The sequence below is a fragment of the Cervus canadensis genome, chromosome X (assembly GCF_019320065.1).
Source record: "Cervus canadensis isolate Bull #8, Minnesota chromosome X, ASM1932006v1, whole genome shotgun sequence".
In the NCBI taxonomy this organism is placed as follows: Eukaryota; Metazoa; Chordata; class Mammalia; order Artiodactyla; family Cervidae; genus Cervus; species Cervus canadensis.
In genome coordinates, this window is record NC_057419.1 from 108,546,713 (window position 1) to 108,570,489 (window position 23,777).

Here is a 23,777-nt window from a genome sequence, read left to right on the forward strand (position 1 = left end):
ACAGCGGTGGTCAGTGTCCGAGGGCTCTGTGTTGGTACCTGATTGGACCAGGCTGCAGGGGGCCAGCCCCTGGAAGTTTAGCCAGCCTCCGGAATTTGCCTTGCAGCACTTTCCCGGGGGCATGCCCCAACCTTTCATCCCGGCCTTTTAGTTATAGGACAAGGGGCGCCGGTTCTCTCTGGCTTCTTCCTGCTGAACGGGGGCGGCGAGGGGTAGGGTGTGGCCGGGATGACAGGGAGCATCTGCCGTTAATTTTGTCACAGAGTGTCCGTTGGAAGCCCTTGGTACTGCTGTCGCAATACCATCAGCTGAACCGTGTTGAGCCGCTGTTTGACAAAGGCCAAGAGCTTATTTAAGAGACAGGGCCCAAAAGTTAAGAGCAACAAGAGGATTATGAGTGGTCCCATTAAGGTCGAGAGCAGGGTGGTCAGCCAGGGGGAGTTTTGGAACCATGATTCGAACCAACCTTGCTGGGCTTCCCGTTCCCTCTTTCTGCGCTCTAGTCCTTCTCTTACTTTGGCCATGGACTCTCTCACTACCCCTGTATGGTCTGCGTAAAAGCAACACTCTTCTTTGAGGGCTGCACAGAGGCCCCCTTGTTGTAAAAAAAATCAGGTCTAGGCCTCGTCTGTTCTGTAACACCACTTCTGACAAAGAGGTTAGGGATTTTTCCAAGGCCATCATAGACTTTTCTATTCGTGCAATGTCTTCATCAATGGCGACTCTCAGGGTGATTAGGCCCTGATGTTGTGTAGTCAGGGAAGCAATGCCCGTGCCCGTTCCGGCCGCCCCCAGGGCGAACAGTGTTGCTAGAGTAATAGCTGTAACGGGCTCCCTCTTATGTCTGGGAGCTGGGGTATCTTGGTCCCAAAAGTTGTAGAGGACCTCCTCTGGGTGGTATGTAATCTTGGGTACTACTACTACCATGACACAGAATTCTCTGCTCTGGTCGAAGACAGCCAAATGGAGACAGGGCGTCAGCCCAGTCCGTGAGCATATCCACCACCCCCCGATTTCGGGAATGACGTAGGTCTTATCGGTGAAGTTGGTGTCATTGTCAGTCTGGGCGCACAGGGTTTGTTTATCTGTAGGAACCGTGCCTAAGCAGGTCCCCGAACCCCATACTTGTTTCATGGTAAGGCCCACCTTGCGGTCTCCCCAAGAGCACTGTGGTGGGTTAGAGAGAGTGGATAAGTTGTAGGTGGCATTTAAACCCACGGCCTCGTAGTAAGGTGGGTGTGAGGTGTAGCAAAGCCAGCAGGATTGAGTCGCATTAGGATTGGAGTGGTTAAGGGCCCCGTAGGTTTCTTTGATCAAGGCCCACAGGGGTTCTTGGGTTTCTGGTGGGTCTGTCTGGGTTAGCTGAAGAGAGGGGGTAGGGGTAGGCGAGGTCACAACATTTGCGGCATTTGTCCCTTGTGGTGAGGGGCGGGGGGGTGTAATAATCTGGTTGGGCCCCATAACATGGGTCTGGGCGGGTTGTAGGACTTGCTGAACATACAATGTTGCACTATTGCTTCCCGTACCGTAGGTATCATATATCACTACCCCCCAGGACAGCCCGGAAATCCATCTATTTTCAGTCCGTCCCTGCTGTGTGAATGATAGTCGGATCTGGTCGCTGCATTGCCCTGGGTTGGAGGGTCGTCCCTGCCAATCTGATTTTGGAAGAGGACCCGTGAAGGACATATTGATCAGGTCTGGCCTGGTCACCGACCACTTCCGATACCCATCATTGGAAGTGACACAGCCCCAGGATTTACAGTAGCGGCTCACCATTCCCCCACAGGTTTTTATGTTTTCTCGCTGATGTCCCGGGCAGGCATAAAACCCGAGAGACCTGACCCTACACTTGGAGTATCCTGATTGTTCGATTAATTTTGTAAGGTTAAAATATAAGTCCGGCCACCACTTATCTTTCGGTTGGGTGGCTGTGGTCCGGTTTAGCTCTTCGTAGGTCTCTCCATTTTTTAAGATCCATGTGACTTGAAAAGGCTGGTGGGGGTTTTGGTAGGTGTGCCCCCCTTTTTCCAGGACCCCCAGTACCCCCAGAGTAACCCAGAGTAGAGAGTCCCGCATTGTTCTGAGGTTGGGGTGAAGGGGGTGTGGCGGACAACCAGCCCCGTGGGTCTCGTGGGGTTGGAGCTGGTAACCAGGTCAGGGTGTCCCAAGGGAATAACACCTCAGGAGTAGGAAGCAGATGGCTAGGTATGTGAGGGCCAGGGACAGTCGAAGAGTGGAGGACCAATCGCGGGGGGCCGTGGCCGCTAATCCAATGGCAAAAAGTATGGCCAGAGCTGTGATTGTTAGCAGCCACAGCGGGTAATGCCAGGTCAGCATCGGATATCGGGATGTGGTCCCCCAATTATTTTGGGATTGACGACAGAGGGGTTCGGGTGATGGTCAGTTTGGTCGGCCCCGTGAGGGTGGAGCGGTAGGAGTGATTGGGAGGAGGGGCCTAGGCCGGGGCTACCCCTGTCTCTGGGAGACCCGGGGGAGCTCGTTTGAGCCGGGTCAGGTGATACCAGGGCTCGTGTCCCAGCAGTTTGGCTGCCGTGGGAGTGGTGAGGATTACAGTATGGGGCCCCGTCCAGCGAGGTTGTAGCAGGCGGGGACTCAAGGTTTTTAGCAGTACCTGATCTCCCGGGGCCAGAGGCTGAGTTGGCCCCTCGTCGTCTGTCGGTTGTGGCAGGACCCGGTTTGCGTGTTCTCTCAGCAAGGATCGTAGGAGGGAGAAGAGGGGGAGGTACCCCGCGAGTGGGGGAGCCTCTCCCTCTGGGAGGTGAGTCAGGAGATAGGGCCTGCCGTAGAGCAGTTCAAAAGGGGTCAAACCTGTTTTGGAGTGTGGTGTGGTGCGAATGCGAGTGAGCGCCAGAGGAAGGAGGTCGACCCAAGACAGCCGCAGTTCTGAGGCAAGCTTGGTCAGGTGCGTCTTGATGATGCCGTTCACCCGTTCTACTTTGCCTGACGATTGGGGCCGATAGGGGATGTGGAGATGCCAGTCGATGCCCAGAGCCGTAGCCACCTGCTGGGAGATCTGTGAGATAAATGCAGGCCCATTGTCAGACTGGAGGGAGTTTGGCAACCCAAATCTGGGAATGAGATGGGTCGTCAAGACTTCTGTCACCGCCGCTGCCGTCTCTCGGGCGGTGGGGAAGGCCTCGACCCATCCTGAAAAGGTATCCACCAAGACCAGCAGATAGCGGTAGGTTCGATGTCTGGGCATGTGGGTGAAGTCTATCTGCCAATCTTGTCCGGGCATATGTCCCCTTAGCTGGTGAGTCTCCTGTGGGGGTCGGAGTCCTCCTTGAGGAGAGGTGGAAGCACAGGTTAGGCAGGAGCGGTGGACCGCATATATGGTCTGTCTGAGATGTAGGGGAGAAAAGACAGGGCTGAGAAAGGAAAAGAGAGCCCTTGGCCCGATGTGGAGGGTATTGTGGATTTGGGATATTATGGCCTTAGCCTGGCGCTCAGGAAGCACCGGTTTATTATGGAGTAGTATCCATCCCGACGGGTGCCTCTGAGCCCCTTCCTGTGCCAGCAAGGCTCTGGCTTCTTCGCTGGAATAATCTGGGTTGAGGGTGGATCTCAAAGTCAGCAAGGGCTCGGGGGCTTGTTGTAAGGTGATTTGTCGAGCCACTTGATCTGCCATATTATTACCCAGAGCGACACTGTCATGAGTATTTTGGTGTCCCTTGCAGTGTATGATAGCGACCTCTTTGGGCAGAGATAAGGCATCTAACAGTCGAATAATGTGGGGGGCATTACAGATGGGGGATCCTTTAGTGGTCAGGAAGCCCCGCTCTTTCCAGATTGCCGCGTGAGAATGGGCAATCAAGAAGGCATATTTGGAGTCTGTGTAAATATTGGCCCTTTTTCCTTTTGCTAGGTGTAAGGCTCTAGTTAGGGCTGTTAGTTCAGCCTTTTGAGAGGTCGTCCCGGGTGGCAAGGGCTGAGCCTCCAGGACTTCTCGGGTGGTTACCACAGCATAAGCCGCCCTTCGGTTTCCATCAGGATCTCGCTTTGAGCTCCCATCGACGAACAAAGTTAGCTCTGGATCTGGTAGAGGTTCAGAAAACAGGTTGTGAGGTGGTTGCATAAGGGACTCAAGGACCTCTGAGCATAAGTGGGCTGGGGGTTCTGAGGAGAGGGGGAGGGAGGGCAACGAAGAAAGCGGGTTTAATTGTGGAGAACGACTCACGGAAACTTGCGGATTGTCCAAAAATACCAGGTGAAACTGCTGGAGCCTGGATTCGCTGAGGTCAGAGAGAAATCTAGAGGCTAAAAGATCGCCAAGGCGATGAGGTGAGAAGATGGTCAGGGGCTGACCATGAATCAGCTTTTTAGCATCAGCATACAATGTTGCTGCTGCCGCTAGTGCCCGCAGGCAGGGGAACCATCCCCTGGCTGTGGGGTCAAGTTGTTTGGATATGTAAGCAACAGGCAGCAGTTTGGGGCCAATCGGTTGCACCAGGGCTCCAAAGGCTATCCCTCCCTTTTCATCAGTGTATAGATGGTGTGGATAGTTGGGATTTGGGAGAAAGAGAGGGGGTGCAGCCAATAGGGTTGAGCGTAAAGCGTGGAAGGCCTTAGTCACTTCAGTGGGGGAAGACAGTGGTCCTGTGGGAGTCTCTTTAGCAGCGGCATATAGGGGTTTGGCCAGGGTGGCGTAGTTCGGGACCCAGTGTCGGAAGAACCCCATCAGTCCTAGGAAGGACAATATCTGGTCTCCGTTGGCCGGAGGACAGATGGACCTGAGGAGGCTACACCGATCTGCCGTCAGGGCCTTAGTGGTAGGGGTGATTTTGAGGCCTAGATAGACAACAGAAGTCTGAGTCAGTTGGGCCTTGGATTGTGAGGCTCTGTAACCCTGGGAGCCAAGGAAATTAAGAAGAGTTGCAGAATGTTGTCGGGAGGTTTTTTCTGAGGGGCTGCAAAGGAGCAGGTCATCTACATATTGGAGGAGGGTGCTAGGGCGGAGCGAGCATCTGGCCAGGTCTCGGGACAGAGCCTGTCCGAAGTAATGGGGACTGTCTCTGAACCCCTGAGGGAGTACAGTCCATGTGAGCTGGGTGGTAAGCTGAGTGTCGGGGTCAGTCCAGGTAAAAGCAAAGAGGAATTGGCAGTCGGGGTGGAGTGGGATGGTAAAAAAGGCATCTTTGAGGTCAATGACGGTAAAATGAGAGGTTTTGGGAGGTATGGAAGAAAGGAGAGTGTAGGGGTTAGGGACAAGTGGATGGGCAGGGACCACCGCTGCGTTGATCAGGCAGAGATCCTGCACTAGCCGGTAGTCTCCTGAAGCCTTTCGAACAGGAAGGATGGGTGTGTTACAGGGGGAAGTCATGGGGATCAAAAGACCCTGTCCTCTGAGACGGTCGATGATGGGCTTTAGTCCCCTGAGGTTATGAGTAGACAAAGGAAACTGGGGCCTGGCTGGGAAGCAGGTGGGGTCTCTTAGCCGGATGAGGACTGGAGGGTGGTGCCGAGCCACCACCGGGACTCGGGTGTCCCAGACCTCAGGATTAACAGAAGAGGTTGGGGGGTCAACAAGTAACATTAGGAAGGCCCCTGACGTGGGAGCTGATCCTGGAGTCAGGTGAAGAGTGGCCTTCAGCTTAGCGAGTATATCTCTTCCCAAGAGAGGAGTAGGGCAGGAAGGGATGACCAAAAAGGAGTGGGTAAATAGGCAGGAATCTAATTGGCAGGACAGTGGTTGGGTTTGGAGTGGACACGAGGGTTGGCCATCAATGCCCATAACCGAAACCTGGGAAGGACGTAAAGTGTCCCCGAAAGAGGAAAGGACCGAATAGGTAGCCCCCGTATCAACTAGAAAGTTGATGGACTTACCCGCTACCTGGAGCGTTACCCTAGGCTCGGCTTGGGTTATTGGGGTCCCCGAGTCTGGGCGGCATCAGTCATCATTGAAGCTCAGCAGTTCCGAGGCCGGAGGAGGGCAGGAGGTCTCCCTGGGGCGCTCTGGTCTCCGGCCCCTAGAGGTCAGAGCCCTAGAGGCCCGGGGACAGTCACTAGCCCAGTGTCCTCGTTGTTTGCACAACGGGCACGGCTTGGAAGGAGGCCGCGGATTGGGGCACATCTTGGCCCAGTGTCCTTCTTGGCCGCACTTGAAGCAGGCCCCCGGAGGGGGGTTTTGGGGCCCTGAGCCCGCCACCGGCCGGAGGGCTGCTACCAAGGCCTGGGTTTGCTGGTTTAGGAGGCTTGCCTGAAATTCGGCCTTTTGTTTGAGCCTTGCCTTTTGGCTGGCCTCAGCAGTTTCTTCACGGGCGTTATAAACTTTAAAGGCCATTTTTACCAGGTCTCGAATAGGGGTCTGAGGGCCATCCTCAGCCTTGGCCAGTTTTTTTTCGGATGTCAGGTGCGGATTGGGAGATAAAACGATTGGCCAAGGTAGCTGCCCCCATGGGGGACTCAGGGGACAGTCTGGTGTATTGAACAAGGGCCTCAGTCAGCCGATTAAGAAACATGGCTGGGTTTTCATCGGGCCCCTGAGTCACCTCATCTAGTTTGAGGAGGTTTACCACTTTATGAGAGGACGTTTCCATCCCATCAAGGAGACACTCTATCATATAGCGTACCCGCAGCTGGCCGCCACCCCCTTCCTGGTAGTTCCAATCAGGGTCGGTGTCAGGAACTGCCTGAGCTCCCGGGGGGCGCTCGGGGGAGGGGTTGGCACTATGCCGCTGGTCGGCCTTAGCCCTGGCTGCCGTCCAAATGGCCTGCCTCTCCTCGGGGGTGGTGGTAGATCCCAGGATGACATATATGTCCTGCCATGTTAAGGCATAGGCGCGGGTCAGACCAGTAAACTGCTTAATGTACTGAGTGGGGTTGGAGGAAAAGGATCCCAGCTTGGCCTCAATCTGTGCTAAGTCCTGGAGAGAGAAGGGGACATGGACCTGGGCCAGGCCATCGGCTCCGGCCACTTGCCGCAGAGGGAGTAGCGGGGCTGGGGGAGGGGGCGGGGAGGCCCCTGGAGGGTTGCTATGGGAGCGAGTGTGGGAGCTAACCGGAGACGAGAAGGGAGTGACGGGGGAAGAGGAGGATACAAGATAGGGCTAATGGCAGGAGAATCTGGGGCCGGCGGTGAAGTCTCAGGGGCGGGAACAGGAGCAAAAGAGGCCGGAGTAGGGTTAGAGGGGGAGGGGTTAGGAGGGGCCGGAGTGGAAGGGGAGGGAGTAGGAACCGGAGAGGAAGGGGAGGGGGCCGTGGGAGAGGCGTAGGGAGGGGGGGCCACCAGATCTTCTGGGGGAACAGAGAAAGCAGAGGACTCAGAAGCGGGAGGGGTTGGCTTAGCTCGGGAGGGTGGAGTCGGGGGGGCCATGGTGAGTAGGATCTGGCTAGGAGCACACGTAGTGCACAGGGTGGGGCGAGAGCGCAAAGCCCAAAAGGCCTGAACATAGGGGACCTCAGACCATTTTCCCGTTCTCCGGCAGTAATTATCCAAATCACGGAGGACGTCAAAGTCTAGTGTCCCTGTGGCTGGCCATTGTGAGCCATTATCTAGGGAATACTGAGGCCAGGCCTGTGAGCACAGAAAAGTGAGCTGCTTGGGACGGATATCTCTCTTTAGCCCTAGAGTCCGCAGGTTAGCTAGCAGGCACTCTAAGGGGGTGGAGTATTGGGGATCGGGTTTGGAGGCTGTCGATCCCATGGCGACCACGGGGCGTGGAGGCAACCCCCGCTGTCCGAACGTCTTCGGACAAGTCGAGGGGAGCCGGAGGTCCGTGTAGTCGCGGGGAACGTCTTCCTCATGGCCGCAGGGACCCGGAAAGGCCGAAGCCGGAGGTCTACTCAGCCGCTGGGGACGTCTCCCCACCGGCTGGTGACCGGGAGGGCCCAGTAAGTGCGCACTGGTTACGGAGCCCTAGGAGGTGATCGCCAGGGAGGGCAGGCCCCAAAGCCGAAGGGACTTACCCCGTATCCTGCCGTCCGGGGGGTTGGTCAGCCGCCTGGGTCCGGGGCTACCGCGGCGGTGGAGCTCGAGGGGGGCCTCAACGGCGAGTGCCGGGGGCCCCTCAACCCGAGCCCCACGTTGGGCACCAGATGTTAGAAAACAACGCGGGAGAAAGAAAAAGCCGCCTCTAAGGACCGGTGGTAAAGGCCTTTTATTAAGCGTCGCTCTTGCTCTCGGGCAGAACTCCCAGGGGGCTGGTGAGTGAGGAGACAAAGGGAGTCTGCAAGGTATGAGGGGTGGGGAGGGGTTTTATAGTCCGGGCAGGGCGTCCAGGCCAGGTCTTTTCATATAAGGAAGAAAGCGCGGGCTACAGCGGTGGTCAGTGTCCGAGGGCTCTGTGTTGGTACCTGATTGGACCAGGCTGCAGGGGGCCAGCCCCTGGAAGTTTAGCCAGCCTCCGGAATTTGCCTTGCAGCACTTTCCCGGGGGCATGCCCCGACCTTTCATTTACCATTACAGCTTAATGTGCATTCCATTCTAGCATGACCTCAAGGATTTGGGTAACTCATATTGGTCCTGAGGAGCATCTCCAATTGCAACCTGTGTCTGCCTAGGACATTCAGAACAGATTGCCAACTGTACAAAGTTATAAGAGGCCCTAGAAAAAAATAGGATATGGGCTCTGGCTCTGAATTTCCTCAAGTCTTCAGATAAGATTCTCAGTTCTCTGGGTCTTTAACACTATCTTAATACTCCTGTTAGAATATTGAAGCAGAGGACAGAAGTCTGAAAGGCCCTTGCCCACTGAAGTAGGTTTTAAAAACATGTATTATTCTTCACATGTGCCTCTCTGTTTAATATTCTTCAGGGTCCTTTTACCAGCCAGGATACAAGCTCTTGGGTGTCTTCTGCATAAGAGCTGCAATTAGAATATTTATGTATTTTTAGGGCAATAAAGGAATAACTGAATATCCATATCCAGAAAACACAATATTTGCATACTGAAGGCTTGTCTTTCTCTAAGTCCCTAGATAGCCTTCTTTGCGTCTTGACAGTTGCATTCCCTGGAGGTCAGTCATCATTATAAATTTAAAGTGACTTTTACAAGAACTCAATTAAGAGCAAACTCAGAAGAAGTTAGTGCACGTGTAATTCATGTATTTACTTGGTTACACAAGTAGCATGACAATGACTAGCAATGTGTAACTTCAGAGGATGCAGTATTACATAGTTGTTAGTAGTTTCTGTAAGTGAAAAAATGTGGATAGAAATTAGTCATAAACTCTTTATCCAGAGAAAGCATCTGGACCTCCTTTTCCATCTTTATTATAGAGTATAAGGTGTGTAGGACCTCAAATCCAAAAATATATTTTAATGATCTAATTGAATACCTATGTATGGACACAGGAAAGAAACTTATTTGGCACTGAGAACTGGTAGAAGACGTATAGTGACTGTAGATATTTGCTATAGAATATCTGCACATTAAGAAATACACTTTCTTTTAAAATTTAAGTATAGTTGATTTATCTTATTGTGTTAATTTAAGGCATATAGCAAAGTGATTATGTGACTCTTTTGAGACTATGGACTGTAGCCCGCCAGGCTCCTCTGTCCACGGGCTTCTCCAGGCAAGAATACTGGAGTGGGTTGCCATTTCCTTCTCCGGGGATCTTCCCGACCCAGGGATTGAACTCTGGTCTCCTGCATTGGCAGGCACATTCTTTACCGCTGAGCCACCAGGGAAGCACAAAGAGTTGATTTACCTTATTGTGTTAATTTCAGGTATACAGCAAAGTGATTTTATACACACACACCCACACACACACATACACACACATATATACTACTCAGCCATAAAGCAATATACTTTCATAGTATCTATACAAGAAATCTGATTTTCTTGTTGATACCTATTATAAAATCAGAGAAATAGCCCATGGGGAAAAGAACCTGAGTAAGCCATTTGTTTTGTTTTTGGATTTTTAAAAAGGGCTTCCCTGGTAGCTCAGCTGGTAAAGAATCTGCCTGCAAAGCAGGAGTTTGATTCTTGGGTCAGGAAGATCCAATGGAGAAAGGATAGGGTATCCACTCCAGTCTTCTTGGGCCTCTCTGATGGCTCAGTTGGTAAAGAATCCACCTTCAGTGCAGGAGACCTGGGTTCAATCCCTGGATTGGGAAGATCCCCTAGAAGAGGGCACGCAATCCACTCCAGTATTCTTGCCTGGAGAATCCCCATAGACAGAGGAGCCTGGCCAGCTACAGTCCATGGGGTCACAAAGAGTCAGAAACATCTGAGCGACTGAACACAGCACAGCACAAATGATGAAAAAGGCTTCTTCTCCAAAGAAAAGCCCTTCACTTTTTCCTCTGCAGTATTTTCAGAATGGGTAATACTGCACGAAAAATTCTCCTTCAGCTCTTTTCATCCATCTAACACTTCTACAAAAAATAGAGGAAAATTTGGAGCCATCAGTGTTGTTACTTTTGTTAGCCCAGATAGAAGAGATTGAAATAATTGGCTAATGTCAAGTATGAGGATTTTAGCTATCCATTATTTTATTTCATTTAAAGAAAAACAACTTCTCTGCTACATAACCTACTACCTTCTATATCTAAGAATTGCTTTTTAAAAAATTAAAACAGTTAAATCATTTATTAATAAGTGCCTCTGTATGAAATATTTTATTCTAATTAACTGTATGAAATGAAGCAAAATGTGTGGAGGAAAGCTGATATACAAAATTTCCATCTGAACATTAAAGCAGGAATCATCAAGACATTTCCCTAATATAAATGACTTGCTGCTCCTGCTTTTTATCTTACTGTGCTGATGGAATACATTGCAACTGGAGAAGTTAAAATGAAAGAGCCTGCCTCTCTGAAAAGCTAACCGATAAATGAGTGGTTGTGACATTGGAAAGCCCACTGCCCAGTGCTTGGCTTCCCACAGTCCACAAAAGAGACACTCGGTGCCTGAATGTGCATCCTGCATATCCTGGTTGTTCCACAACCATTGCCTCAGATTTTAAGGTTGTTGACAATGAAAACCCTCCTCATTTTTTTCCCTACTTGAGTCATGAAGTATGGGAAGTCACAATATAGGTGAAATAAATTAATTGCTAAAATAATCATTGTGTTTGCGTCTAAACTTTTCAATTTAGAGAAATTTTTCTTTTTATTTTTTTTTTTTGCCCCGAGTCTTAACAACTTTTAGAGAGACATGGAGAAATAGAAGTCAGGATTCCTAACCTCCTCTTTAACATATGATACAGCTGTCTTTTAAATTTACCTTTCTTTTATCTGGAAGGGCTAGTAGAGCATTCTATTGAGAAATAATTGGCTTTTTTCCTCCCAAGTTTATTACAAAGGAAAATGTATGAGTAATGGAGTTGCTTAAGCGTGGAGTTAGTAAGGGTTTGATGTATGTTTGTTTGATACACGAATGTACTAGTGGAAGAGTTTGATATATGTTTGTTTGATACACGAATGTACTAGTGTAGGCACTGAACTTAAAAACTATAATTATGGAAGTATAGATAACATATTTTCTACTTTTCAGGTGTTTACATTATGATGGGGAAAGAGACACATAAGCAAACAATTATAATGAAATTCTGTGAGGTCTTGTGAGAGACATGGAGAGGATGTTTCAGCAGCAAAGAGGAGTTCTTAATTTTGATTTGGAGGAAGAAAGGAGAGTGGTTTCCAGGAAAATTAAATAGGTGAGGTCATGAAAGTATATTAGAAGTTTACATTTTCTTGAAAAATATCTAGTTTTAAATAATCTTTCTTTGGATAGAGGTTGAAAATAAGATAATTATAAAATAAAACAAATATGTGTTGTTGTTTAGTGTGTATATATGTATTTTTTGTTTGTTTGTTTGGGAGGGCACTGCTGCTCTGAACTCATTCAATTATCCAATACTTTTCACAGTAACACTATTTTCCTTTTACATCTTGTGTTTGTAAAGCTATATCTTATGACCCATACCTTATGTTCTACCTAACTCATTAGATACTGCTAAATGTCCTTCCCTGGTTCTTTTCCCCCTTCCTAAATGATAAAAGTTGGAGGGCTCTAGAGCTTAGTACTCAATTCTCTTCTTTTTGCTCTTTATATTCACAACCTTGATGGTTTCACATTTATAGATTTAACAGTCCTCTATATGCCATATGGTATAGTTTTCCGAATTTATGTCTGTGGCTTTGATGTCCCTTTTGAACTTCATATTCAATATGCAACTGCCTCCATGACATTTTCTCTTTTCCAAAAATGAACTCTGAGTTTCTCCCCAAGAACTGCTTCTTCACTTTAGTAAACAGCCTTCATCCAGTTGCTCAGGACGGTTGTGCTGTCACTCTTGAATACTCTTATCACCACTACCCCCAACCACTGCATCAGCAAATCCTGTTACCTAAGCTTATAAACTACTCCCAAATTCATTCCTCCTGTAACTATTTCTACTGTTAGCTCACTAGTTGGAGCAATCATCATATTTTTCCATAGCTATTTTAATAGCCCAAACTGGGCAATTTGTGTTAGTTCAGTCTTTGCAGTGGAAGATTTATGGGGAGTTAATGGTAGAATTGTGCAATGAGTGGTCAAAGTGAAATGGAAGTCAAGACCATTAGGAATGAGAAAGCCAAGAAACTAAGGGATCAGGGTATAGAAAGATTATCTACATCAACTTTGAAATTGTCAAATTGATGACAAACATAGGGCAAGAAAGAAACATAGGGATTCAGGAGCTAAAATCTAAAACATTAAGTGAATGAGGGGTAAAATATTTGGTTTTATGTATTTACACTTACTTTTTAACTCCTCTCTACTTACTGACCTGCTTTTGCATAAATCTCACACCTCTCACCAGTGCGTGGGTTCTCTGTATAGCCTTCCACGTTTAGTTCATGTTAATGGCCTCATTCCCTGCGTTGTTTTTCGGCTCAAATTCCTAAGAGCAAGAAACAGATTGGCTCAGCGTATCCCTGTTTGGGTAGTCTTTTTTTTTTTTTTCTGCCTGTGGCAGACCACATCATAGTTTATCCTTTGGATAGGTTTCAGCTTCTGATCTGAGTAGCTGTAGCCAGAGGGCAGACATGGAAGGACAGGGCAGGAATAACTGTCATGACTACCTAGGATTGTAACTTCAGCAAAAATTGGATTGAGTGGTTTCTCTTGTACGCTTAAGGCATTGAAGGCACTTTGGACGTAGCACACAATTATTGAAATGTCAATATGGTTGTGTCAGAGACTGAAATAGTGAAGCAGCAGAGAAGATGTGGGCAGTGGGAGGATATCATTTTACAAAGTACTAGCACAGGCACACTGGCATTTCAGTAGAACAAAACAAAACAAAAAACTAAACTGAGAATGTACAAGACTTCACTTAGAGCTCTATGTATCTTAGATATTAAAATGTGCCTTATTTCCTTTCTTTCATTCATTTACTCAATATTTATTAACCAGCCACTCTCAGCTAGCTTGTGGTATAATGAGTAGAAGATCCATGTAGAGAAATTAGAAAGTCTGTGCTGTTCCCCACAACACCAAAACCCTCCTTGTTATGTAAAAACTCAGGCCCCCTTAACTAGTTCTTAACTCATGAAGAAAGATGTGCAATGCTACATAATGGATTATTACTTTTCTTTCTTATAAGAACTTGTTACTTTCTTCTTTTTACTTTCTTTCCCCTTAAAGTAGGAAGAAAGATAGCAGACTTCATAGAAAATCAGAAAGATTAATGAAGTCAGAAGGCAGTACTTTGAAGATGAAAGTAGTTACTAAGTATTAAAGTGGGGCCCATGCAGTCTGTACCACCACTCCCTGAACTGAAGGCACACCATAATGGTTTATAATGTCAAAAGGCCTTTGTTGAAAATTCAAGTGATACAATGAGGTGCTTGATCATCTTGGATTTCCAACAAAGTATTATTCTATTTTCAAGGACATGACATCTGAAAAAAATACAAAGACACATATTCAGGACAACAAGGGGATTCTGGACAGAATGAATGAAGTAAGGATCCACATCATGGTGCATATTTCAATGTTCAGAAGGTGTATGCGGGAAAAATCCTCTACTCCATTGCTTGATCTTGAGTTATAAATACTAAAACAAAGGGATTTGCAAGCAGAGTCCACTTGGCATCCAAGATGCTTCCAGGACCTGAGAGATTAGGTAAGATGAAGGTCAAAAGTAGGTCTGAGAACATTGATCTGGATAAATCCTATAAATATATGCTGTATAGCTTAGTCTGGTCAGGGATGGGGAAATCAGACTGAAGAATCGCGTGAGATTGTAGGTTATTTGCTCTTTATGTTATTTGCTTGCTATTTATTTTCTGTACTCAGTGTTATGGCTTTAATTGTGTCCTCCACTCAAAAGATGTGTTGAAGTCCTTAACCTCTAGTACCTGTGAATGTGACCTTATTTGGAAACACAGCCTTTGCAGATGCCATTAATTAAGAAGAAGTCATACTAGAACAGAGTGGACTTCTAATCCAACGTGACTCTTGTCCTTATAAGGAGATGGCCATGTGAAGACAAAGAGGCACAGGAAGAACACCAAGGATTGCTGGCTGTGAGCAGAAGCCAAGAGAAAGGCCTGGAAAATATTCTACCTCAGAATTCTCGGAAGGAACCAACACCTTGATTTCAGGGGGCCTCCAAAACTAAGAAAAAAAAGTACATTCCTGTTGTTTTAAGTCACCCATTTAGTGGTCCTTTGTTATGACAGCCCTAGGAATTGAATACCCTAAGGATGAGAAAATATCCCATTCAATCTACGCATGTGCATTTATTTTTCTTTCAAATAATTCTGTGCTCACTGCTGCATGTTGTAGGGCAGGAGTTGAGAAATTTTTCTATAAAGAGTTATTGTTTCAGGCTTGGCAGGCCACTAGGTCTCAGGTGCAATGACTCAACCCTGCCTTTGAGGACAGAAGTAGTCACACACAGCAAGTGACTGGTGGTGACTGTCCAACAAAACTGTCTTCATGGACATTGAAACTTGAATGTGGTGTAGTTTTCAACTCTCATGAAATATTATTCTTTTGGTTTTATTGAAACATTTAAAATGTAAAACAAAACAAAACAAACCTTTTTAGCTTATGGGCCAGAATTGGCCTGGGGGCCATGGTTTGCCAACCCCGATTGTAAGGGAAAGAAAGTAGGTTTTTGACTCAGAGCTGGCTTGACCACTTACTAGCAGCCTAATTTTTGATGTTCTTTACTCCTCTGAGTTTTGATTTCTTCTCTTGCAAACTAGAAATAATTATGTTTTCCTCCAAAGACCAGTGGAAGAATAAATTAGCTCTTAGTAGGATTGGTTTTATGGGCATGTGATCTATGCAATTTCCCAGGACCCTGCCATTTGAAGGGCCCTGCATTTAGTTTAATGCTCTGTTGTCACCATCTTGAGATTCTTCCTAGTTTTGTACAGGTTCTATATTTTCATTTTGCATCAGGCCTGGTACATGATGTGGCCAGTTCTGGCTCCTAGCACCAACTAAGAGCCCAAAAAGAATAGCTATTTGTATTACTATGCATTGTAATGTGTAGGTTATTGAAAAGCTAAACTTTATCCTTGGTTAAGGAGGCAAGGCTTCTTTGGGAAAGGACGAGGATATTTGCTCTTAAAAGAAAGGCAGTGATTATAAGAAAGACAGACATACTCAAAACAGATGAGCAGACAGACAGGAAAAGTAAAGAAACGATGATCTAACTCTCTAACATGCCAAATTGGGAGCCAAGAAGAAATGCTCCAGAGATGACCCATTTGTGTGGGGAACCTAACGATTCTCTTGTGATGAAGGTTTGTGCTATGAAATAACTTGGAAATGTGCTGGCTTTGCAGGGATCTATGCACAGAATGCTAAACAAATCCTTGCAGTCGGGTCTTGCAGCAGTCTATTTTGAGCAGTGACATCAGAGCATTTATCCAAATACTTGTTTAAATAGAAATGTAAAAAGAGGTGCATTGCAGCGTCTGCTGAGCAGCATAAATCTTACCCTGGTAGAAATCTGGGACTCTGAGGCTGTCTTGCCAACACAGCACTGAGTCTGACCTACTATTAATTTCTTTTGCTCCTTGTACGTGACCGAATTGGAAAACTCAGAGCTCCAAATGAATTAGATGATCACCAGCTTTTCATTCCACTTTTTGGAACTGCTGCCCATTTAAAAGAGTCAAGCACTATGCAATTCAGAAATAAAGAAGCAACATCATTTTTTTCTTTTTATATCTGGGAAGCCACCCTTTTTGGTGAAAAAGTTCCCCTTGATAGTGCTCTAGCTTGTTTGGGTTTATGTCAGACAGCATTTCAAAATCTTTAGGATGCTGCAAGAATTCCATTTCCAGGCTCATAAGCTAAAGCCAGGTTTTATCATCTACTGTGAGCTTTGGCAGGGCTTTCATCATGAGGGTATATGTAGGAAGTGAAGGTGGTCCATCCAAAAAGCTACTCAGTTACTATTCTGCCAATGCCATACCCTCACTCTGGGGAATGGCTTCAACAACTGGCTGGGTATATCTTATTCAGAATTATGTAAGCAAACAAAACCATTATAAAATGAATAATAGCGTATACTAAGCAGTTTATATTATACAGCAAGGATGGTTACGTAAAGACCTTACCTCAGTATGAAATTGATGTGAACTTCCATTCACCTCTAAGCTATTGGTGAATATCTGAGTCACTTGTGTGTTAACTGTGTTGATGCCAAACTTACACAGTTGCTTTCTTTTGTTGTCTCGGTGGCTGGGCTAGCCCTGAGTCACTTTCTCATTTCTTGATGATTCCCATTGGGCTGGTCACTTTTCAATTCAAGGGTTGAGTCTGCCAGACCTCACATCTTCACATTCCTGGTGAGGAAGTGGATGAGAAACACAAACTTTATTAGTCAAGAAGTTCAGGAAACTCTGCTCTGCTCCTCTTTTGGGCATCTGCAATTGTGCATCAGGCCCCTTTGTTGTTCATTAGTACCTCCAATGTGTACTGCTCAGGGATGGAGGGAGAAGGTGAAGATAAAATTAGTCAATTTGTCTTTTTATTAGCAGGTCTGGCAAAGACTCGGAGGAGGGTTCACAAACAATGGTCAAAGTGAAAGGGAATCGTCTATACCATTCCTACACCTGATTTACAAGTGAGCTGAAGGCTGGCTGAAGTCCCCTTTGCTAAATAGTATCCTGAGGGTTCAAATGTTTTGTACAAATGCCTGCCTTAGTCTAAGTCTAAAATGGGAATCTAACGGTTGGCTGGGATCAAATAGATTTGCTAGATATGTTTAAAAGATTAAATAGATTTAACTGATTCCCCCTTCCACTTAAATGAATTTAAAAAAATTGAGATTTGGTTTTATTTTGTTTCATGTTTTACATAAGAAGGCATGGCCTTTAAAAGTCAGGTGGGACTGAAAATAAACAAGGAAAAACTTAAATAAATAAGCACAGTAATTTTAGATAGTGGTAAGGGCTAGGAGAAGATGAGGCCAGATGAAAAATCAATGACTGAATGGGAACATGATGTTATTGTAGATCAGGTAGTCAGAAAAGACCTCTTGAAGAGATGACATCTGATCAGGGACCTGAGTGATGAGAAGGAGAAATTCTGAGGGAACACCTTCCAACCAGAGGACTCAGTTCAATTCAGTCGCTCAGTCATGTTCGACTCTTTGTGACCCCACGGACTGAAGCACGCCAGGCTTCCTTGTCCATCACCAACTCCCGGAACTTGCTCAAACTCATGTCCACTGAGTCAGTGATGCCTTCCAACCATCTTATCCTCTGTCGTCCCCTTCTCCTCCCACATGCAATCTTTCCCAGCGTCCCAGGGTCTTCCCCAATGAGTCAGTCCTTCACATCAGGTGGCCAAAGTATTGGAGTTTCAGTTTCAGCATTAGTCCTTCCAATGAATATTCGCCAGCTGATTTCCTTTAGGATTGACTGGTTTGAACCAGATCGAACCAGAGGACTGGCAAATGTAAAAGTTCCTAGGCAGAAAAGAAGTTCGGCTGTAAGAGAAGCTACCATTAGGCTTGTGTAATTGAAACAGTGAACAAGGGGACGAGTGGTAAAGGACTAAATTAGGGATGTAGACAAACATCAGAGAACACAGATTCCTGAAGGCTGTACTAAAGGTTTTATGTTTCATTCTAAGTACAGTGATAACTGGGCTTCCCAGGTGGCGTTAGTGGTAAAGAACCCGCCTGCCAGTGAAGGAGACATAAGAGATGCAGGTTTGATCCCTGGGTCGGGAAGATCCCCTAGAGGAGGGAATGGCAACCTACCCCAGTATTCTTGCCTGGAGAATTTCATGGACAGAGGAGCCTGGCAGGCTAATGCCCACAGAGTCACAAAGAGTGAGACATGACTGAAGTGATATAGTACACATGCACAGTGGAAATTATTGTTGAGTTTTAAACAGGGAAGTGGCACAGTCTCAAGTATGATTTATTCTTACTTTTTGTTGATAACAGATAGTAGGACAGGTAAGAGTTTTAGCTGGGGGACCAGTTAAGAGACTGTTGAAATAAGTCAAGAGATAAAATGAGAGTTAGTTTAAGATGGCTATGCTGGAGATGATGAAAAATAGCAGAATTAGATACCAAATTTTAAGGTAGAACTTGTTAATGGATTAGATAGGCATGGGAGTAGGATTGAGGAGAAAAGAGTAGTCAAGGATGATTCTTTGGTTAATGCCCTAAGAAAACGTATGACTTTGGACAAGTAACTTAATGTCTCTGAGCCTGTTTCTTTATCTGAAAAGTGAGGATTACCACAGCTACATCCCATAGTATACTTAACTAACATCAGTTGAAGGATCCTTACATCTCAGGTATTTTGATGTTGCTTTACATTTTTATCTTAGGTTTGTGCTCACCAGGTTTCTAGAAGGTTATTAAAGGACATTATTTCCATTCTACACACAAGGAAACCGATGCTTATAAAACTGTGAAGGTTTTATATCACATGGCAAATAAGTGGCAGATGCAGGCCTTAAATCTATTTTTGTTTGCTTCAAAGCTCATTCTTTTTCTGGTTAAGTGCTGCCCAGAATTGTGATAGTCGACTGAACCTTGGAAACACGACTCTATCTTAAGGACTTGCAATGCTATAATTGGGAATCTGAATAGGAAGTAAAAGTCTCAAACTTTATAGAAAGCAACAAGCCCAGAGTTGCTCTTCTAATCCCCTGGAGCTCCTTCTAAATGATGGACTAGGAGCAAGACATTCTGTTGAAGTTTGCCCAGGGTTGTAAACATTTAAAAATTTTTTCCCAGTTTAATTTTAAACGGAATGTTATTAAGCAGATGGGGTCCCACTAGCAGTTTAACTTGGAAATGCAGGATATCTAAAATGAGCTAATTCAAGGCACCTGCTGCCGGTTGCCTTGTCAGGATAGTACAAATATTAGGAAAATGAATTTTTAAAATGGGAGGCCAGGGTAAAAAATACCCAGAGTCAAATGATACTAAAAATGGTAATTCTGTGTTTTCCAAGACACAATTTTCCCTATGTATAAACTTCTATGTGAAATTTAAGAGAGAGAAACAGTAAGGGTGTGGAAATGTTAAATCAACCAAGTTGGTATTTATTTACAGAGAAGAAACTGAGGTTTAACACTTTTAAGTTGCCCAATCATTTCTCCAACAGAGGTTTTTAGGCATATCTCACATGCCCTTTTCTCCTTTACCACATTTTTTCAGCTTCTAGGAGATAGAAGTGAAGTGAAGTGAAAGTCGTTCAGCCGTTTCCAACTGTTTGCAACTCCATGGACTATATAGTCCATTGTATTCTCCAGGCTAGAATACAGGAGTGGGTAGATTTGCCTTTCTCCAGGGGTTCTTCCCAAACCAGGGATCGAATGCAGATCTCCTGCATTGCAGGCAGATTCTTTACCAGCTGAGCCACAAGATAGAAATGCTGCTCAAATCTACCAGTCTGGTGCTACATAAAATTGGGAGATTATGAAAGCTCTTAAGAACTGACCTCATGCTTCTCCCAATCTTTAAGCCGACATTCAAACTACCCCAGAGAACAATCTGTCATCCTTTTTTCCTAATGTCACCCACAGACAGAGACAGAGACTTCCTGGGTAATATGCCCTTTGTCTCTCATGCACATTTTCACTTGCATAAATGTGTGTGTTCTGTTACTTTCTGTTCTGCTATACACAGGTGTGATAAAAGACATAGCCAAGAGAATTTCACAGATTATTTGTTTTTAAATAATTGTTTTATTAAAATAAATTAATTTACTTATTTTAATTCACCAAAGAATTGATGCTTTTGAACTGTGGTGTTGGAGAAGACTGTTGAGAGTCCCTTGGACTGCAAGGAGATCCAACCAGTCCATCCTAAAGGAGATCAGTCCTGGGTGTTTATTGGAAGGACTGATGTTGAAGCTGAAACTCCAATAATTTGGCCACCTGATGTGAAGAGCTGACTCATTGGAAAAGACCCCGATGCTGGGAAAGATTGAAGGTAGGAGGAGAGGGGACCACAGAAGATGAGATGGTTGGATGTCATCACCGACTTGATGGACATGGGTTTGGGTGGACTCCGGGAGTTGGTGATAGACAGGGAGGCCTAGCGTGCTGCAGTTCATGGGGTCGCAAAGAGACGGACATGACTGAGCAACTGAACTGAACTGAATTACTTTAGAATATTGTAGTGTTTCTTGCCATACATTGACATGAATCAGCCATGGGTGTACATGTGTTCCTCATCCTGAACCCTCCCTCCCACCTCCCTCCCCATCCCATCCCTCAGGGTCATCCTAGTAAACCAGCCCTGAGCACCCTGTCTCATGCATTGAACCTGGACTGGCAATCTATTTCACATATGGTAATATATGTGTTTCAATGCTATTCTCTCAAATCATCCCACCCTTGCCTTCTCCCACAGAGTCCAAAAGTCTGTTCTTTACATCTGTGTCTCTTTTGCTGTCTCACATATTGGGTCATCATTACCATCTTTCTAAATTCCATATATATGTGTTAGTATACTGTATTGGTGTTTTTCTTTCTGACTCACTTCACTGTGTATAATAGGCCCCAGTTTCATCCATCTCATTAGAACCAATTCAAATGCATTCTTTTTAATGGCTGAGTAATAATCCATTGTGTATATGTACCACTGCTTTCCCACCCATTCATCTGCTGATGGACATCTACATGGCTTCCATGTCCTAGCTATTGTAAAGGGTGCTGCGATGAACATTGGAATACATGTGTCTCTTTCAATTCTGGGTTCCTCGGTGTGTATGCCCAGCAGTGGGATTGCTGGGTCATATGGCAGTTCTATTTCCAGTTTTTTAAGGAATCTCCACACTGTTCTCCATAGTGGCTGTACTAGTTTGCATTCCCACCAACAGTGTAAGTGGGTTCCCTTTTCTCCACACGCTTTTCAGCATTTACTGTTTGTAGACTTTTGGATAGCAGCCATTCTGACTGGCGTGAAATGGTACCTCATTGTGGTTTTGATTTGCATTTCTCTGATAATGAGTGATGTTGAGCATCTTCTCATGTGTTTGCTAGCCATCTGTATGTCTTCTTTGGAGAAATGTCTGTTTAGTTCTTTGGCCCATTTTTTGATTGGGTCGATTATTTTTCTGGAATTGAGCTGAAGGAGTTGCTTGTATATTCTTGAGATTAATTCTTTGTCAGTTAGCTATTATTTTCTCCCATTCTGAAGGCTGTCTTTTCACCTTGCTCATAGTTTCCTTCATTGTGCAAAAGCTTTTAGCTTAATTACGTCCCATTTGTTTATTTTCCTTTTATTTCCATTAGTCTGGGAGATGGGTCATAGAGGATCCTGCTGTGATTTATGTCAGAGTGTTTTGCCTATGTTTTCATTGTTTTTGTATCCATTCAGCCAGTCTTTGTCTTTTGGTTGGAGCATTCAACACATTTACATTTAAGGTAACTTTTGATAAGTACGATCCCATTGCCATTTACTTTGTTGCTTTGGGGTCAAGTTTATAAACCTTTCCTGTGTTTCCTCTCTAGAGAAGCTCCTTTAGCATTTGTTGAAGAGCTGGTTTGGTGGTGCTGAATTCTCTGAGCTTTCGCTTGTCTGTAAAGCTTTTGATTTTTCCTTTATATTTGAATGAGATCCTTGCTGGGTACAGTAATCTTGGTTGTAGGTTTTTCTCTTTCATCACTTTAACCATGTCCTGCCATTCCTTTCTGGCCTGAAGAGTTTATATTGAATGATCAGCTGTTATCCTTATGGGAATGCCCTTGTGTGTTATTTGTTGCTTTTTCCCTTGCTGCTTTTAATATTTGTTCTTTGTGTTTGATCTTCATTAATTTGATTAATATCTGTTTTGGGATGTTTTGCCTTGGGTTTATACTGTTTTGGACTCTCTGGGTTTCTTGGAATTGGGTGGCTACTTGCTTCCCCATTTTAGGGAAGTTTTCAACTATTATCTCCTCAAGTATTTTCTCATGGCCTTTCTTTTTGTCTTCCTCTTCTGGGACCCCTATGATTCGAATGTTTGAGTGTTTGACATTTTCCCAGAAGTCTCTGAGGTTGTCCTCATTTCTTTTAATTCTTTTTTTCTCTCTGCTTCATTTGTTACGACCATTCTATATTCCACCTCACTTATCCTATCTTCTGCCTCAGTTATTCTATTGTTGGTTCCCTCCAGAGTGCTTTGGTCTCAGTTACTGCATTATTCATTACTGATTGACTCTTTTTTATTTCTTCTAGATCCTTGTTAAACATTTCTTGCACCTTCTCAATCCTTGTCTCCAGACTATCTGTAACTCCATTTTGTTTTCAAGATTTTGGATCATTTTTACTATCATTATTCTGAATTCTTTTTTCAGGTAGACTCCCTATCTCTTCCTCTTTTATTTGGTTTGGTGGGCATTTATCATGCTCCTTACTGCTGAATATTTCTCTGCCTTTTCATTTTGCTTAGATTCCTGTGTTTGGGGTGGCCTTTCTGTATGCTGGAAGTTTGTGGTTCCTCTTTATTGTGGCAGTTCCTCCCTGTGGGTGGGGTTGGATGAGTGACTTGTCACGGTTTCCTGGTTAGGGAAGCTTGCGTCCATGTTCTGGTGGGTGGAGCTTGATCTCTTCTCTCTGGAGTGAAATGAAGTGTCCATTAGTGAGTTTTGAGGTGTCTATGGGTTTGGTGTGACTTTTGGCCGCCTGTATTTTAATGCTCAGGGTTATGTTCTTACGTTGTTGTAGAATTAGCTTGATATGTCTTGCTCTGGAACTATTGGCTCTTGGGTGGAGCTTGGTTTCAGTGTAGGTATGGAGGCTTTTGGATGAGCTCTTGTCAATTAACATTCCCTAGAGTCAGGAGTTCTGGTGTTCTCAAATTTTGGATTTAAGTCTTCTGCCTCTTGCTTTAAGTTTTATTCTCACAGTGGCCTAAAGACTTCTCCATCCATACAGCACCGATGATGAAACATCTAGGTTAATGGTGAAAAGATTCTCCACAGTGAGGGACACCCAGAGAGGTTCACAGAGTTACATGGAGAAGAGAAGAGGGAGAGGAAGATAGAGGTGACCAGGAGGAGAAGAGGGGGAGTCAAAAGGAGAGACTCAGTTCTAGCCAGTAATCAGTTCCCTAAGTGTTCTCCATAGCCTGGAACACCCAAAGAGATTCACAGAGTTGGGTAGAGAAGAGAAGGGGGAGGGAGGAGATAGAGGTGACCTGGGTGAGAAAAAGGAGAGTCAAAAGGGGGGAGAGCAATCAAGCCAGTAAGCACACTCCTAAGTAAAAATGGGTATTGAATATTGAATTCTTAAATGTACAAAATTGATAGCAAATACTAAAAAGCAAAGATTAAAAATCTAGAGTAGAGGTTAAACTCTCAAAAATACAATATTAAAAATACAAA

General features: G+C 45.3%; 1 protein-coding gene across 1 annotated transcript; it reads right to left on the reverse strand.

Moving 5' to 3' along the window:
- Positions 1-257: 257 nt before the first annotated feature.
- LOC122435685 (MLV-related proviral Env polyprotein-like) lies at positions 258-2,108 on the reverse strand. The gene is given in 2 exon segments (XM_043459812.1): positions 258-608; positions 610-2,108. Coding segments are annotated over 2 exon segments (1,821 nt in total). The 5' UTR covers positions 2,080-2,108.
- Between the last annotated feature and the right edge of the window lie 21,669 nt (positions 2,109-23,777).